This window comes from Hippopotamus amphibius, chromosome 2 (assembly GCF_030028045.1).
Source record: "Hippopotamus amphibius kiboko isolate mHipAmp2 chromosome 2, mHipAmp2.hap2, whole genome shotgun sequence".
Classification (NCBI taxonomy): Eukaryota; Metazoa; Chordata; class Mammalia; order Artiodactyla; family Hippopotamidae; genus Hippopotamus; species Hippopotamus amphibius.
Window position 1 is genome coordinate 34,169,413 of NC_080187.1, and position 17,622 is coordinate 34,187,034.

At 48.2% G+C, this 17,622-nt stretch overlaps 1 protein-coding gene across 3 annotated transcripts in view; it reads right to left on the reverse strand.

Annotated features, from left to right (window-relative positions):
• COL15A1 (collagen type XV alpha 1 chain) overlaps positions 1-17,402 on the reverse strand; it is a 99,007-nt gene extending 81,605 nt beyond the window's left edge. The window contains exons 1-3 of one of the 3 annotated variants that reach the window (XM_057722075.1): positions 16,919-17,401; positions 16,753-16,838; positions 16,165-16,339 (exon numbers count right to left, since the gene is read on the reverse strand). In XM_057722075.1, coding sequence (XP_057578058.1) covers positions 16,165-16,207 — 43 coding nt within the window. In that variant the 5' untranslated portion in view covers positions 16,208-16,339; positions 16,753-16,838; positions 16,919-17,401. Of the gene's footprint in view, positions 1-16,164; positions 16,340-16,752; positions 16,839-16,918 lie in introns of all 3 variants that reach the window. The other 2 variants (XM_057722076.1, XM_057722074.1) reach the window with 2 other exon arrangements.
• Between the last annotated feature and the right edge of the window lie 220 nt (positions 17,403-17,622).

Consider the following 17,622-nt stretch of genomic DNA (forward strand, 5'->3'; position numbering starts at 1 on the left):
CCACTTCACCTCGAGCTGCTGCCCCAGCAGTCAGCCTCTTCCTTTCCCTTGCCAAGGAGAGGGTGGAATTGGGTGATTTGGAATGCAGAGCGAAGGCGGTCGTTTGGCAACAGCAGGAGACATACTTTCCTGCAGCTTGGCATGTTATGCCCTGGGCAAAATCAAGCTGCCCTGGGAACGGCCCAGGGCATCTCAACAGATGAGCTTGTGTGAATTCAGCCAGGGCAGGGAGGATGCAGGCAGAATGAGCTCACTTCTTCAGAAGGCGCTGTGAAATCTCTGACCTCCACTGACCAGGCTGATGCAGGCCTGGAGAGTCAGGGTGACCTTCAGAGCTGGGAAGGACTTCAGTCCAGTGTCCCCAAGATGAGGAAACTGAGGCCCAGACTCATGATGTGACTTGCCCAGCATATCACGTTCCCACTCTCCAGGCCATTCTCATCCATTGCCCTAAGAAGGCGAGACACGGGGAGGTGTTTGGTACACCACAGGTGCCCAATATGGGAATGAATGCATAGTGGGGGCCTGTGGCCTACACATATAACTACTGAATGCTGTTGAGTAGGTGGAAACAAATGACATAGAAATTTGTCCTACAGCTGTTATGAAACACACTGCTTCTTTCTACAGATTTTCCTGCTCCACTGTGCAGGGACCTGCTCTCTGCAGGATGCTGGAGCCCCATTTGGCTCTGAAATGGGATCTGAGTTTAAGGGAACAGCCAGAACAGATGGTGACCCTGAAGTCATATTTTGAAACAGGCTGACTCTTGTTTAATCTAGATAAAAGTACAGCTTGATGGCCTCCAAATGTTAGATGGAGGAAGAGCCTGTGCACCTCCAGAGTAATGGGAGAGGAAACCAGACCTTCCAAGGTGGGGACCTGGGAGATGTCCCTAACTGGAGGCCAGAAACTGAGGGTGACTTTGAGGGGAACTGAGGAGGATGGCCTTGAGCCTCACCCAGCAGATGCAGAGGAGGGACGTGGAATTCTATGCCAGAGACCTGCACTCAAGGTCTCATCCACTTACTAGCCAGTGACCTTGGGCCAGTTCCTTAACTCATCTGAGCCTTAGTTTCATTATCTGGACATAAAGATGACAATACTCGGCTCTCAGGGTGGTGATGCAGAGTAATGTCAGGGGCTGAGCACGTCTTATTTATCTGATTGTTCATTCATTCATTCACAAATATCCTTAAGCACCAGCTACCACATGCCTGGCACTGCTACTGCGGGAGGTTCACGGACGAACAGGACAGACGTGACCCCTGCCCTCATGGCATGTATGCTCTAGCACTGAGCTCCTGGCTGGGCAGAAGAACCACCTGAGGGCTTTAGAAGACTAATGCCTGGCTCCACCCCAATTCGGATCTCTGGGGGTGATGCCCAGGCTTCAGTACATTTTAAAAGCTCCCTAATGATGCCGTTATGCAGAGGGTGTGGTTCGTGGCTTCAGGAAGACCTCTCACCCACCAAGGGCCTGTCATCTCTGGCTCTATGCTGGGTGCCTCGAGAGGTGGGACCTTCACCACCCCCTGTTCAGATGAGGGAACCAACTCTCCTTCTGAGCAAGTTGCCCAAGTCATACAGCTGATAAACAAAAGAATTGGGATTGGAAGTCCAGGTGATGTTTCCAAACTTCAGCTCTAACCATATGCTGCCAGGCACAGAAGAGACCCTCAGTGTATGTGAGTTCCTGTCCCCCGTCTGTCCTCCCACACCCGTGAGATTGGGAGAGATGAATAATACGTCTACGGTCAAGCAGCAGCAAAACTTGGGCGTTCAGGGGTGGTGTGATACTGCCCACCTGGACATCCAGTTCTAGATCCAGTTCTTCTATATTTTCGCAGTGACTCTTATCATGTCCCTTGTCCTCTCTGAGCCTCCAGCTCCCCCTCTGTAATTTAGGAGAGCCAGAGTAGAGGATCCTGAAAGTCCAACATTTTCTGGGTCCTCAAGGTCCCCAGTGGGTTTTGATGGAAGCAAGGTGTTTAGGGGACCCGTGGACCCTAAGAAGGGAACTTAGGAGCTCCAGCTACCCAAGGTGCATGAATGGTGAACTGTGCCTTCTCCCACAAGGAACACAGACCACACTGGGTAGGAGGCTGCCTCCAAAGGGATTCTTAGAAACCTTGACCTTGAGTGGGACTGGCCAGTCTCCTGCATGCATATGCATGAACAGCATTTTCACATTCCACCCAACCTTCCCATGCCCAAGTACCCCACACACTTATTCCTGGAAAGGTAAGTGCAGATTGAGAGAGGGAAGCTTCTTATGACCATCAGCACACATGTATCTATTCATTCAACTAGCATTTATTGAGCATCTGCTGTATGGCTGCACTGTTCTAGGTGCTGGGGATCCAGCAGGGACAGACAAGTTCTTTCCCTTGCCAAGCTGAAAGTTCTAGTACAAGAGCTGTGGAGAGCAGTGACCTCCATCTTGTCAATGGCAAAAAACATGTCAGTAGCCTCTTCCACACACAAGTCCATTAGGTAACTATCGATGGAGGAAAAGTTTAGATAAGAATGGGTTCTGGGGACTTTCCTGGTGGCACAGTAGTTAAGAATCCACCTGTCAATGCAGGAGACACAGGTTCCATCCCTGGCCTGGGAAGATCCCACATGCCAAGGAGCAACTAAGCCTGTGCACCACAACTACTGAGCCCACATGCCGCAACTACTGAAGCCTACGCACCTAGAGCCTGTGCTCCGCAACGAGAGAAGCCACCGTGATGTGAAGCCCGCGCACCGCAACAAAGAGTTATCCTCACTCATCGCAACTAGAGAAAAGCCCATACATGGTAACAAATACCCAAAGCACCCAATTAATTAACTAATTAAATTTATAAAGAAAAAAAAAAGAATGGATTCTGGCACCTGCTACAATAATTCCAAGCCTCCTCCACCAGTTGGGGACCTCAAATCTATACATAACATAATCTCCACTAAAGCATCCTACCATCAGAGAGAGGAGACCCTATATCTGAGGGCCTGAGTCTAACCAAAGAGCCCCCCAGAGCTTGAAAATTTAATTAAAGCTTCCAGCTCTATCTTTACAAGCGCTTAAGTTTTGCACTCTACTCCATACTAATTGTGTGCTGTTTAATATAAAAATGTTCTAAATTATTTCCCAGTTGTTACTGGACTCCCCGAGTTACCAGCTGCTGAGTAAAATGGATGCAGGAAGTAAACAATGTGGCTTTGCATGCCACTGTCACACAGCCAAGGACCACGAGCACACCCAGTTTGAGAAGCAGGTCTCCAGAGGAATGGCCTGGACAGGAGTGGGTAATGCGTCACCCATCTCCCACCACCTCTAAAGAAATTGCTCCCCACACGAAAACACCTAAAAGCTTCCCACCCGAGTTAACCCCCGCAAGACCCCTCTGTTCCCTGGCAAGAGAATTCTGCATTGTACTTGTGTACAATTCACATTGTACACTGTGAATACAGAGATCCAGAGAGAGAAATCAGAAGAGATATCAGATCTGATGAGCCTCAGAGCTGGTCCAACCCCTTCATTTCACAGACAGGAAGAAGCTTTTCAAAGCCAAGACTAACTGGAGACTAACGGCAGAGGGCAATTCTTAGAATCATTTTCCCATGTGACCTTCACAACCTCTCAGCCAGGCAGCTGTGACGGCCTGAGAGGCTCTGGGTGGCTGAGGTAGGACCAGAGACTCTGCTCCGGGCTCTCACACAGCCCTACTTCCCTATCGTTTCACTGTAAGTCTCTCATATACACTTCTCTTGGGCAACACAGAGATGGAGACCTTGTACCCCTCCCTGAAGCCATAAACTCTCTGGTAAGTAGAGGCAAGAGGAGGGCAGGAAAGAGCACCCAGAGGCTCTCAGCCCACAGAACCTGGGCTATGAGCACCGGGCAGGATGCAAAGGATGGTGCAAGCCAAGATGCTCACCCAGAGCCAGGCTTGGGAAAGCAGCTACTGGACGGAGGCTCTGCTTTCATGCTGCAGACCCTCCACTTCAGCCCCCTCCTATCCTGTCCGGTTGCATTCCAGCCTCCCCTCCCTTACCAGGCTCTGAGAGTTAACTGCCCAGGCCCCCCGGCAGCTGCTTTCATCCCCTCCTTATTCTGTTGTCTCTATCTGGAACATTCCACTCCTCTTTTAACCCACCAGCCCCACCCGATTTCCTGGCTAAATCTATTCACACCTTGGATCTCATCTTAAATGCCACTCCCTGGGGAGACTTTCCTGACACAACAGTACAGATTAGAGTGGCTAGGTACGTGCTTTCATAGCTCCCTCTTCTTCATTACACTTTCTACTGTTCCTGACATTTAGGGTTTCTCTTGCAACTCTTTATTTAGTGTCTATGTCCCCCATTAGATTCTAGGCTCCACGATGGTGGGAACCATGTGTATCTTGTTCATCATTTTATACCCAGCATGTACCATGCTGCCTTGCACAGTTAAGGAAGCAGTTAATAAATGTTTATTTTTAAAAAGTGAGTGAAAAAAATGAGTGAAAGAAAAACCTACCAGGCTATGACAGGCAGAATGACCTTTATACCAAGAAATTTTGGCATTAATTCTATCCAACTCACCCACACATACTTGCAAGGTCCTTGCTTAGCTATATTTCACTTTTCCCATATTGAATTATGGCTATTTATCTCTCTCCACTGGAAGGTCAATGATTCTGAACTCTAAAGATGAATGGCATTGTCCTGGCTCCCCCCATCCTTGGGGAGATGGATTTGCAAGTGATTCTGATGGAAGAAACCAGGTACAAGCAATGCTGAGGGAGGCCACAGGAGAGTTTAGGGATCATGTCAGTTAGCACTGAGGTTGAACCTCGTCATCATGGCCATTACTCTTCATTGAAGGTTCCCGTGTGCCACACCCTGTGCTAAGAGCTTTCGGGACATAACTCCATGTACTCATCCAAAGAACTCTGAGATAGGTATTATTATTACCTCCACTCTACAGATAAGAAAACTGAGGCTAGAAGAGGACCTATAAATTGTCCAAGGTCACCAGCTAGTATGTGTAAAGCCTGGAACCAAACCAGCCCCGCCTGACCCCTCGCCCCAGCACTTAACCACCAAGCTACCAGGCCCGCGTCTCACTTCCGTTTGCACACCCATCACCTGGGGGCCAGGGTAAGGCGTAAGGTGCAGAATCTGATGCAGCAGGTCTGGGGCTGGACCAGGGACCCTGCATTTCTAACAAGCTCCCCAGTGGTGCTGATGCTGCTGGCTCAGGGACCATACTTTGAATGCCAAGGCTTTAAGGGAGAAAAGGAGAAAGAGGATTTCAACAGGGCAGGGAGAGTATTCCAGACTGTGGGGCAGCACTAGCAAAGGGAACACACTTGTAAATTCAGAGACCAGTGGAGTTCAGCGTAGTTGGAGCCAGCACACTAGGAGGGCTGGGAGGGGAGAAGATGTCTTGAGCTCCAGCCCGAGGAAAGTGGAATTTAATGTACTGCAATGGAAAGTAGGGAAGGGTTTTAAGGGGATGTGACACGATGGGACCCACCACTCAGACTGCAGTGAGAAGCACTAGAGGAAAGAGAGATGGGAGGACCTATTGGCCAGGATAGGGAGGTGCTGTGACAGTCCCTTAGTGACAGGTTCGAACCCAGTGGGACAAAGGGATGAAAGGGAGAAACTGGATGCATCAGACCTTGCAGAGGCAAAATCAGTTTCTTCAACACAAAGTTACAACACGCTTTCCAGGTGCTAAAAATTTGCCAACCAATCCATGCACTACAGCAACCGTGCAGAGGTGACAAAGCTGATGGCTGATATAAACGTAGGTGCACACAATGCCAGCAAAGCCTCAAACAAAACTACTCTTAGAAATGGGGCCCACCAACCAGTTCTTCCAATCAACCACACAGTCTCTGTGGTGACCCAGCCTTTTCCTTTCTTTGCAGATTAAGTACCCGAGTCCAAGAGTGGAAGTTACTTAGTCAAGCTTCCCACTGAGGTTCCAGACCCCAGGAATTCTACCACTAGCTTCCTGCTGTGCACCCGAGAGCACTTCCTTCAGCAGAAAAAAATGAAGACATTCAACTATAGTTTAATAGCAGCCCACACTTGCAAATATTAAACAAGAAAAACCATTCCACTTCTTCAACTGGCAGCTCATATTCTAATAAAAGGGGAGGGGGGAGCAGAAATGGAGCCATCTACTCTAGACAGTTAAACCTGAAATAAAATTAGAAAATGTGTCACATGGAAAAACTGCAGTGAGAAATGTTTTCTTTTTTTCTCCACTTTTCTTTCTGTGGGAGAGTGAGTAATTTGGCATTTTAACTAGACGGGGAAGGAGAGCAGCTGTGGTCTCCGTTTTGTACCAAATACACACAGCCGTTGGGCATAGTTCTGTATCCTGATCCCAGTGAAAGACGGGAACCAGACTGAGCGCTGCTGAGTTGAATCACCTCCCCCAATGGCCACAAAGTTTGGGTGAAGGGAACTCAGATATCCTAGAAGGTTCCTGCTAACAGTGCTTTTAGGGTTCACCTGGTCCAACCCCTTCATTTCCCGGATAAGGAAACTGAGGCCCAAAGAGAGTCAGAGATTTGCTCAAGACAAAAGAGCAGGGGAACAGCAAAGAAGAGCCCCTCTGATACCATATTTGTCTCCAGCGTCCTGGGGGCCCTCTGCGGCTGGTGGTGACCTGAATGAACACAGCAGGCTTCCACTGGGTTATTCGTTTAACAAGCATTGACTGAGTACCTGCCAGAGCCAGGCATGGGGCCAGGTGCTGGGAGTTCAGGGGAGAATAACCTTAGTTCAGATTCTCAGGGTGCCCCCGACATTCCAGCCACCCAGGCTGTGTGGTTTGAGACCAGGCTATGAGGAAGAATATTCTGGGAGATCAGGCCAAAACAGCATACTGGTAGGACTTCAGAAGGTCTCAAATGCCATGCTAGGAGTGTTAAAATCATTTTCTATGGCTGCTATAACAAATTACTGCAAATTAAGTGACTTCAATCAACACAAATGTACTACCTTACTGTTCTGTAGGTCAGAAGTCCAACACAGGTCTTGGATAAAAATTAAGCAGATCGTGCTCCTTTCTGGAAGCTTTAAAGAAAAATCCTTTTTCTTTTTTTTTTTTTTTTTTTGCTTTTTCCAGCTTCTAGAGGCTGCATATATTCCTTGGCTTGTGGCCCCTTCCTCCATCTTCAACACCAGCAAAAACAAGCGGTCAAGTCCTTCTGACATCACCTTCCTCTTCCACTTTTAAGGATGCTTGTGATTACACTGGGCCCACCTGGGTAACCCAGGATCCTCTCCCCTTTTTAAGGTTAGATGATTATCAGTATGAACTCCATCTGCAACCCTAATTCCCCTTTGGCAACCTAACATATTCACAGGTTCTGGGGATTAGCATGTGGACACAGTTGGAGGGCCAGTGCTCTGCCTACCACAGTTAGTTAGCATGGGAAGATGACAGAAGGCTTTAAGGCAGGGGGGCGACATAATAAGAGCTGGTTTTACACTGCTGCTCAAACTGTAACGTGCATGTGAATCACCAGAGATCTTGTTAAAATGCAGATTCTGATAAATTGGGTCTGTGAGTGGGACTGGAGATTCTGCATTTCTACTAAGTTTCCAGGTGATACTGATATTGCTGGTTGGTGGACCACACCTGAGTGGCAAGAAGCTAGAAGACTCCTGTGGCTGCAATATAGGGGTGGGTGGAGAGAATGGAGGCCCGGAGACAGTCCTGTTTGCTGGAAACAAAGACAGAACAAGCCAGGCACTGAGACTGTGCAGCTGGAAGGGGAGAAGCAGCTGGCTGACCCAACTTCAGATGGTTCTGTGTGTGACACTGTCGAAACTGCATGGATTTAGGTTTAGTTTGTCATCAGCTTTTGGACTCTCTGTTCTACAGGATGCAATGGTTATAACTTTCCAGCACTGGAAAAGCATAACTTCACTTTTCTCTCATGAAATGTATTCCATCCCTGATGTATCTGTCACACCCAGCCCCTGCTCCCGTCATGCTTTGGCCCCTTCACCACCACCACCACCGTCATCATCACCATCATCACAGTGGATAGCTGTGGGTGGTCTTCCAGCAGAGCTGGAGACTCACAAACTCTGCTGTGGTCCAGGGTTCCTAATGCTGGGTGTTCACTAAGATCTTCACAGTCCCAGGCTTTGAATGATTCATTCATGAATGTATTCAAATGCTCATTGTGTCCGTTTGGTGCCATGTCAGATGCTGAGGAAATATGGATAAATAACATAGGGTTCCTGCCCTCAAGGGACTCACAGAGATGTAGGAGCCGGAAGGAAAGTGGTACTGAACTGGTCACTAATTACAGGCCCCACGCTTCCCTCATTACTCCTTATTGTAGGAATTATTGTCCCAATTTACAGACAAGGAAGATAAGGATAAGAGAGGTCATGGGCCCCAGGTCACTCAACAGGGAGTAGCAGAGCTGAGATCGGAACCCAGGACGTGAGTTCTGAGGTCCAGTGGCAGCTCAGTCTACCACCTGTGTTGCGACCAAGGACAGGACCTTTCCTTTCTGGGACTCAGGACTGTCACCTTTGAAAGGAAGCTGCTGGACTGCATTGCTTGTTCTCAACCCTGGCTGCCCTTTAGAATCACACCAAGAGCTTTCAAAACCTGCCAAAGACTGGACCCCAGGCATATTAAGAATCCGGGGGGGGAATGAATTGGGAGATTGGAATACCAAATTGTACACTCTAAATATATGCAGTTTATTGTAAAAAATAAAAAAATAAAAAGTTAAAAAAAAAAAGAATCCTGGACATGGGGAGGACTGGGCATCAGATTCCTCTTGAATCCCCAAGGTGATTCTACACCCAGGGTTGAGGACCACCAAGGTCCCTGTGACCTGAATTTCCTGAAAAATCCTCTTCTCCTCAAGCCCAAACACAAGGCCCAGGCCAAATGGATGCATGAGCGGTCGTGGGGAGGAAGGAATCCCCAACTCCATTCAACTAAGGACAATTTGGAGCAGTAACGCTGACACTGTCCCTTGCACTGTTGTCATTTTTTCCTTTCAGTTAGAAAAACAGCAGCAGTGGACGAAGGTCAGGTAAGCTAGGTAGGTACTCTCTTATACTGCTGCAGGGAGTATAAACTACTATGCCTTTCCAAAAAATGCAATGAAAGCCTTAAAAAAAAAAATGGGCAAGCACTAGACCCAACAGTTTGTTTTAGGAATTTGTGCTAGGAAATAATCACAGGAATGGTCACATACAGAGCTACAAGAATAGGGTCATGGCAATAGTGTTTATGCAAGTGAACAACGAAGGCTTAGAGGAGGCCTAGTTTAATTACAGGACATTCACATAATGAAATACTATTTTGATTACAAAGGGTTTAGGGAAGAATATTCAATGTTCCAGAGGAAGTGTCTAGATAATTATTAAGGAAAAAAATGCCAAGCAACAAAATACAATGTACAGAATGATCCATTCACATTATAACATGTGCATATTTAGCCATGGAAAATAAACTTGAAAAATAGTCCACCAAATGTTAGCAGGGTTTATCTCTGAGTCATGAGATAACATGCGACCTTTTTAAACTTCTTTTTTCTTCAACCTAGATTTTTACAATGACTATTATTTTTATTATCAAAATATTTTAATGTTACTAAAAAATATAAATCTCTTCTTCTGAAGCTTGCTTACCTCCCTCCGCCTCCCCCTCTTCTGGTGGAGATGGACATCCCTACTTCAGGGGTGCAGTGCCTTGCTTGCACCCACATTAGGACACTCAGGACACGCTCCATGGCATTTAAGCCAGCGGCTCTACACTGGTCTCTACTGCTAGATAGTGAGTCCCAGCAGGGTGGGCACTGGGTCCAATGTGGCTCTTTAGTCACCCTGCCACCCATCCCCGTGGGCCTCAGAGGAGGCAGGCAGCCAGGAACTACAGGAGGAAGACAGAAATCTATAGCAGTAGCCAGAACACAGAACAGGGCCAACAGTTTTGAGGACCTCAGCAGACGTCTGCTTTGGGAGGAGACTAATTGCAAAGACCTCCCGGTGGTGGAGGGGGCTTTTAAGCTGGGCCCCATTTGAGTCCCTCAGTGATAGGAGGGGTGACTCCCAGAGAGACCTAAGGCAGGGCTGCTCTCTGCAAGCCAGACTCTAGCTAAGCTCCACAAACCGAAAAAGGGGCTCCCTCAACACCTGAAGTCAGGGGTCCTGTTCACTCGAGGGAGTTGAGGGCCCTCAGAACAGTTTTCTGCCCTGTCCAGTTCTTTAAGTCATCCATGGCATGCAACAAGCATGAAATGAATTGGGCTGGATAAAGTTGGGTTGGGATGGATTGCACTGGATTAGGTTGGGTTGGGTTGGGTTGGGCTGGGTTGAGCTGAGTTGAGTTGATTCTAATTGGAGATAAGGGGTGGGTTGCACTCTAGGTGACCTAGGCCTCATGTCTTGTCTCATTAGATCTTGCCCAGGAAGAGTTCTGGGACTTCTCCAGGTTCTGCTCTAACCCTAGACTTTTTTTCTCTTGAAATGGGGTAGAGCAGAGGAAGGCGGTCAGTTAGCAAATTGTGCCCCTCCCAACACCTCGGACCCATCTCAGCTCCCTGGGCTCTGTGTCAACAGCAATAGCTCAGGCCCTACACCTCGCTCCTCTGACTTTGAAGCCTTAGTTGCTCATCTGTTCTCGTTACTGCATATTAATGTCTTAAATTGCATCTTATTGTAAGATTATCTCGCTTTTTATAACCCTCACCTGCCTGCCACCACTCCAACACTCCCAGAATCCACTCATGTCATGAGAAAATTATGTGACAAATCAGTCTATGCTAAGGAATTTATGGCTTAATGAAGGAGGCAGGGGTAACTTCCCTTACCAGATTTTAAGACATATTACAAAGCAATAATTATCAAGATCATGTGGTATTTTTTAAAAACAACACACATGCACAAGAAAGTGACCAAGAGTATAAAGATTCCACAAAAAATTCTCTTGTTAAAAGAAAAATTTTACATGATAATCAGAAGCAATACTATGATGGAGGAATAGTTTACATTTTAATCAGTATTTCAGGGCACCCTGGGTACCACTTTGGAAAAGAACTGACCTCAGAATACACTCTATGTAACCTATTTAATCGATGATCCATTTTAAATGGATCAAGCTGCAGACATTCAAAGGAAACTTGAAAATAAGCTCATATATTTAGCTAGCACAGAGAGATAAATGTACAGCTTTTGACAAAATAGAGGCTTTCAGGAGTAAGATGAGTGGGATAAGCTAGAAAATAAATTGTTTATACAAATAGATGTAATGAAAAAAGATAAAGAGCAAAGTTAACAGTGTAAATCCCTGCCTAACTAGTTATTAAAGTCATTAAAGAAAAGACAACTAAAAGCCCCATAACGTGCCTTGATTACTCAGCCATGGCCACTCCACAGTTGGCGGAGCCGTGGAAGAATCAGGATGACTTAGACATGGCAGAGGACATGGTAAAAATTTGCACATTCTCTCTAGACCACAGGCTGGACCTGCCCATTCATTCCCTCTTTGATTCACTGAAAGAGTTTGGAGAGCGCCCACTCTGTGCCAGGCCCTGTGCCAAGTTCTGGGATTCAGAGTCAGGCAAGGCTCAGCCCCTGCCTCACAGAACTTCCTGTGCAATAGGGAAGGCAGATGAGTAATCAATGGTCATGGTCTAGTCTGGGAAGCCCTGTGACTGAGAGATGGTGATATACCATGTTAGCCCAGAAGACACACTCCACATGCCTGGTAGAACAGAAGGGCTTCCCAGAGAGGAGTTTTAAAGGATCAGTGGGGGGTGGGGTGCCAGGTGAACAAGGGGAAAGGCATTCTTGAAAAGAGACTGGCCCATGCAAAGACATAGAGGTGGGACATTGAATAGCTCATTCAGAAACCTGCCAGCAAGTAGTTGGTGAGAGCCCAAGTCAAGATGGACTGACTCCATGTGAGTGGAGACTGGGAGGTAGGCGAAGCCCAGACCACACGGGGTGCTTGGAGGCAAGGAGTATGACTCCACCCTAGGTACATGGAGAACCCATGAGAGCAATTAAACTAAGGAGCGCCATGATTCATTTGTATCTCAGAAAGATCCATCTAAATATATAATAAGAACTATCCAACCAGTTCTGTTATTTGATGGACGAAATCTATTTGGGGGAATCTAGTCAGAGGAAATAATCCCAAAAGAAAATAATGACCATTTTTCTGAAGATGTTCCCAGCAGCACTATTTTATCACAGTGATAAAATGGCCAGAATCCAAGTGGCCAATTCTGGACAAATGAGGCATGATCCACACCCTCGAGTTGCATAGGAAGGAGAGAGAAATAAACATATTGTCAGCACGGGGGGACAGTGGCTGGTGCCTAGAGAGACAGATGAAGGGCTGTGGCGGTTTAGTGATGAGAAAGCTCAGCTGGGGAGATCCAGAGAAGGTGCCCTGGAAGAGGTGCCATTTAAGCTGGGAGGTAGAACTTGGCCTTAAAGAGAAACAGAGAGTGAGGAAGTGTACTCTAGACAGGGAGATTCGTTCACACCTTGTGCAAAGTCAAGGAGACTGCAAAATCCCAAATATACATGGGGAGCTGTGAGTGGTTCAGTGTGCCAGGGGTTTTCAGCCTTAACTCTGCTACAAAACACATAAGCAGGACATTATGCCACCACAGGCATTCCCAACTTTAGAGAAAGCCAAAAATTTAGCCAGTAATTAAAACACTACAATCATTCATATTTATCACAACTTCTAATGGTATGTGAGCAACAGGAGGTCATGACAGACTGGGGCACGGGTAAGGTAGGAGGCCAGTGATGTCAAATCTTAGGTGTGACTCTTACCTCCTTCCCTCTCACTCAGGAAAGCACATCAGCTGGCCACCAGCAAGAGTGAGATGATTAAAGGAAAACCTGAACCTGCCCTGATTAGTACTCAGAGTTTCCCCCAAAGAAGATCTACAAATGGCCAAGAAGCACATGAAGAGATGCTCAACATCGTTAGTCATTTGGGAAATGCAAATCAAAACCACAGTCAGCTACCACTTCGTACCCACTAAGATTGCTATAATCTAAAAAGTAGAAAATAATGAGTCTTGGCAAGGATATGAAAAAATTGGAACGCTTGTACACTGTTGGTGGAAATGTGAAATGGTTCAGCCACTGTGGAGAATGATTTAGGAGTTCCCCAAAATTTAAGCATGGAATTATGATATAACCTAGCAATTCCACTGCTGTATACTACTGAAATAATTGAAAATAAGTACTCAAATTCTTGTACCCAAATGTCATAAAAGCACTAATCATAATAGCCAAAAGGAGGAAACAACCCAAATGTCTCCATCAATGGAAAGAGGATAAACAAATTGTGGTAAACAATGGAATATTATTTGGCCATAAAAAATGAAGTACTAATACATGCTATAACATGGATGAACCTCAAAAAAATTATGCTAAGTGAAGGAAATCAGACACAAAAGGTCACATATTGAATGATTCCATTTATATGAACTATCCAGAATAGGCAAATCCATAGAGACAGAAAGCAGTTTCGTGGCAGCCATGGGCTGGTGCAGTGGAGATGGGGGGAGTGGAAAGTGACTGCTTAAAGGAAATAAGGTTTTCTTTGGAGTGATGAAAATATTTGGAACTAGAGATGATGGCTGCACAACAATGTAAATGTACTAAACGCCACGGAATTGTCATTCATGAATCTGGCTAGTTTTATGTTACGTGAATTGCACTGCAATTTAAAAAAGTAAATCAAGATATCCAAATGTCCAACACATATGAAAAGGTAATCAACTTAATAATCAGGAAAATATAAATTAACACTACAGAAGATTCTAACGTGTACCCATTAGAAAGGCAGAAATTCAGCACAGTGACAAGACGAAGCAATGGCAAGGGTGAGAATAGAGGCTCTCATACCAGATCGGTGGCGGTGGACCTCGGCACAACCATTGTGGAGGACGTGCTGCCATTGTTCATTTGGGGGATCTGCATACCCTGTCACCCAGCACCCCAATCCTAGATGTAGAACCAACAGAAATGCATGCACAGAGATGTGTACAAAAAGGTTCAGAGATGTGCTATAATATTAGCCCAAAATGGAAACCACCCAAATGTCACTGGAAAAAAATGGATAAATAATGTACAGAAATTAACACAGTGGAATATTATACAGAAATGAAGATGAATTAACTACAACCACATGCAACAGCATAAATAAATCTCAAAACTTAATATTCAGTGAAAGAAGCCAGACACCAAAGAAGACATCCTGCATGTATAAAGTTCAAAATCAAGAAAAATAGAACTTTAGAATTTGGGGATACACGCTTAGGTACTAAAGTTTTTTTTTTAAAAGCAAGGAAGCAATCACCGTAAAAGTCAAGGTGATGGTTACCTCTGAGGGGAGGGAGGGAATAATCACAGCCAAGGGGCCCAGGAGCGCTTCCAGGGCTCTCCCATTTCTTGACCCAGTTACTTGAAAATCTGCTCTGTGAGAAATTTATGGGACTGTATTTTTGTGTGCACTTTTCTGAATAGATGTTATATTGCACAATAAAACAGCTTAAAGAAAAGTAAATAATTTGCACATATTAGCATTTTGTTATCAGGAACTAATTAGTTATGACACCACTGCCCCTGTCCCCCCAGTAACCTCCTTATCCGCTAAAATAGCAGGCATTTCAATGACACTGTAACTTTACCAGCTCAGGCATCACCCTCCAGGGGCACAAGGATCAACGTGGGGGACAAGGGGCCCGTTGACAAAAGTCTCTTTAAACAGGGTGGGCCAGAAAACTCTCAGGAGCTGAGAAGTCTTGGGACTTTGGACCTCGTTTCCTCACCGGAAGCACAGTCCCAGGACCGAGCTCCTCGAGGGACTGTGAGGACTGGATGGATGAAGTATGAACGTATCGCACATGTGAAGTGGTTTACAAGTGTTAGCCTTATTAAACTGCATGTGAGATTTGGTTTGCAGGAAGATATTTCACGTCTAGGACGATGCTCTCCAGAGTCCCAGAGGGACATGAATAGCCATCAATTACCTATCAGTTGCAAATGGCCCTCTCCAGGCCCTTTTCTTCTCCTGAAGGTTCCCTTGCACTCCTTTTTTACATTATGGATAGGGGAAAGGACTTCCTCTATATTAGAAAGACGGCCCTCACCTGGCTTCGAGGGAGCCAGCCTACAAATGCAGGAGGAGAAAGAAACACCAACGTTTCTTTCCCTAGAACCTTTTTCATTTTGGGGGTGGGGTTGCAGCCAAGTTCCCAGAAGACCACAGAACCTGAAGCTGCCCTCTGCCGCTGAGCTGGCAGCACCGTATATCACATGCAAAACTACAACGTTCCGACATGGGCCACAGTGCTAAGAAGCCAAAACTGTGTTCCAACTCTCCTTTAATCTGCAAGAAATGCCAGGCTGGACACTCTGGCAGGAAAACCTGTCATGGCATTTGAGATTTGCTCCCAAGGAGTCAGTGGTCTGGACTGTCCCAGGCTTCCTCTAGCACACAAAGAGTTAACCATGGCCACCCAAGCAGTCCTCAGTTTCCTTCAGAGGGACAGAGGTTGTGTCTCCCTGCCTCCGCCGCAGGGCCCCCATCTCCCCATACATTCTACTGAGACTGTGTACTAATCTACTAAATCCAAAAGCAGTCAGAGGCTACTATTTAGAGAGTGGTAGTTCTCCTGCAAAACTGCATGGAGAAAAGGCTGAGCAGGGAAGGACCAGAGTCTAGAGACCTGGGCCCAAGCCCTGACTTTTGCACAGGCCAGTTCCTAAGCCTCTCCCACGCTGAGTGTCCTCTTCTGTAAAAATGGCTGTATTGCTTTCCAACACAGCTGTTACAAGGATCAACCTGTAGCTTCAATCACTTATTCTGTGCCCAGGACGTGCCATGGTGTGGAGAGCGTATTACTTCTAATATCTCCTTTAATCTTCACAGCATCCCTAGGAGGAAGGTGATTTAAGTATTTTCCTTTTTCGGGTGGGGAAACTGAGGCACAGAGTGGTGAAATTCATTGCCCAATGGCACCTAACCCAGCCACAATTCAAGCCCAGGAAGCCTGAACACACTTTAACTCAAAACGATTTTAACTCAGACTCCACTAGTCATACAGCCACCCCTGGGTCCTGGTGGGGAAAGTGAAGCCCAGTAACAGAAGGTACCAGATCCCCTGGTTCCCAGTCCACAGCTCTTCCCATCACGCATGGAGCCTCTGCCCACGACGGATGGGACTCTCCAGGTAACTCAGGGCTAAGTTAGGCATCAGGGCAATTCAGTCCCGTTATTTCTTGCAAGGCAAAGCGCCAGGTGTCTCAGCTGGCGGTCATGCTTCCGCACCTGTGTACAGAGAGGGCACCAGATCTGCCCTTACAATGAGCTAGCCAGCACGCACGACCTGAGCGCGGGCGCTGGGTGAGCTGGAGCTAACTATCCCCGCGGAGCCGCTGGCGCCGTCACTGGCTTCCGAAGTCCCTCTCTGCCCAAGATTGGAAGGGCCGCGCCTAGCTCAGACATCTCGGGTGCCCGGACAGCGCTCCACCCGATCCGGCCGCGCAGAGACTCCCATTCGCCCCCTCGAACCCCCTGCACCGCCCGGGGAAGCCGCGGCTGAACCGCCAGTGCGCACTGAGCGGCGAGGACTCCCTTTTATGTCCAGGAATGAGGCGCGCACCGCAGCCGCGACCGCCGCCAAAACCAAGTTTCCCGGCGCGCGGAGGTAGCCGGTGCCACCCTCGGGCCGGGCCGCTTACCTGTCGCGGAGCGGGTGCGGGAGACAGCGGGGAGAAGCGCGGAGATGGAAAGCAGCAACAGCAGGCGCCAGCGCTGCGTGTCCCTCCTGCGAGAAGTGCCGAGAGAGAGAAGGTGAGGCGGGCGGGAGGGGCCGGGGGAGCCGGGGCGCGGGGCAGCGAATCCTACCTTGGTGCCATCCCGCAGTTCCGCGAGCCCCCGAGGGCGCCGGGCCGCCGAGCTCCGCGGACGGCGATGGGCGCTGCGCGCGGGCCGCTGGCTCTTCCCGCCGGGAACAAAGGCGGCGCTGGGCAGGGGCAGCGGCGGCGGCGGCGGCGGCAGCGGCAGCGGCGGGCAGGATCCCGGCCCGGCCGGCGCCCTGAGTCACCCGCGCTCTGAAACCCGACTCCGCCGCGCCCTGCGCTCCCCCGCGCGCTGCGCTGCGCTGCGCCCCACCTCAGGCAGTGCCGCAGCGGCGCACTCACACCCCAGGCTCCTGGCTGCGCCGCCCGCCTCCCCACGCCCCTTTCCCCCTCGACGGATGCGCGCCCCCCAGCCGCGGCGTCCACCCGGGCCGCCCGTGTAACCGAGAAAAGCCCCGCGCCGGCGCTTGTCTGGGTCAGCGGCGGCTCCTTCCCGCCCTCACGTCTGTCCCTGTCCGGGCTGCCCCGCAGGCAGAGCAGTCTCTTTTCACGGGCCAATGGAATCTTCTCACCAGCCCAGGGAGGCTGGAATCGCTGTGATTTCCCTAAATGACAACGAAGAAACTGAGGCTCAGAGAGATGCAGTGAAAGTCCCAAGGTCACACAGCTGGATGGGGCTCTTGACTACTGCGCCCCGCCCTGCACGCCTGATACACAACCGCCTTGAATGCCCAGGAATGGCCCCTTTGG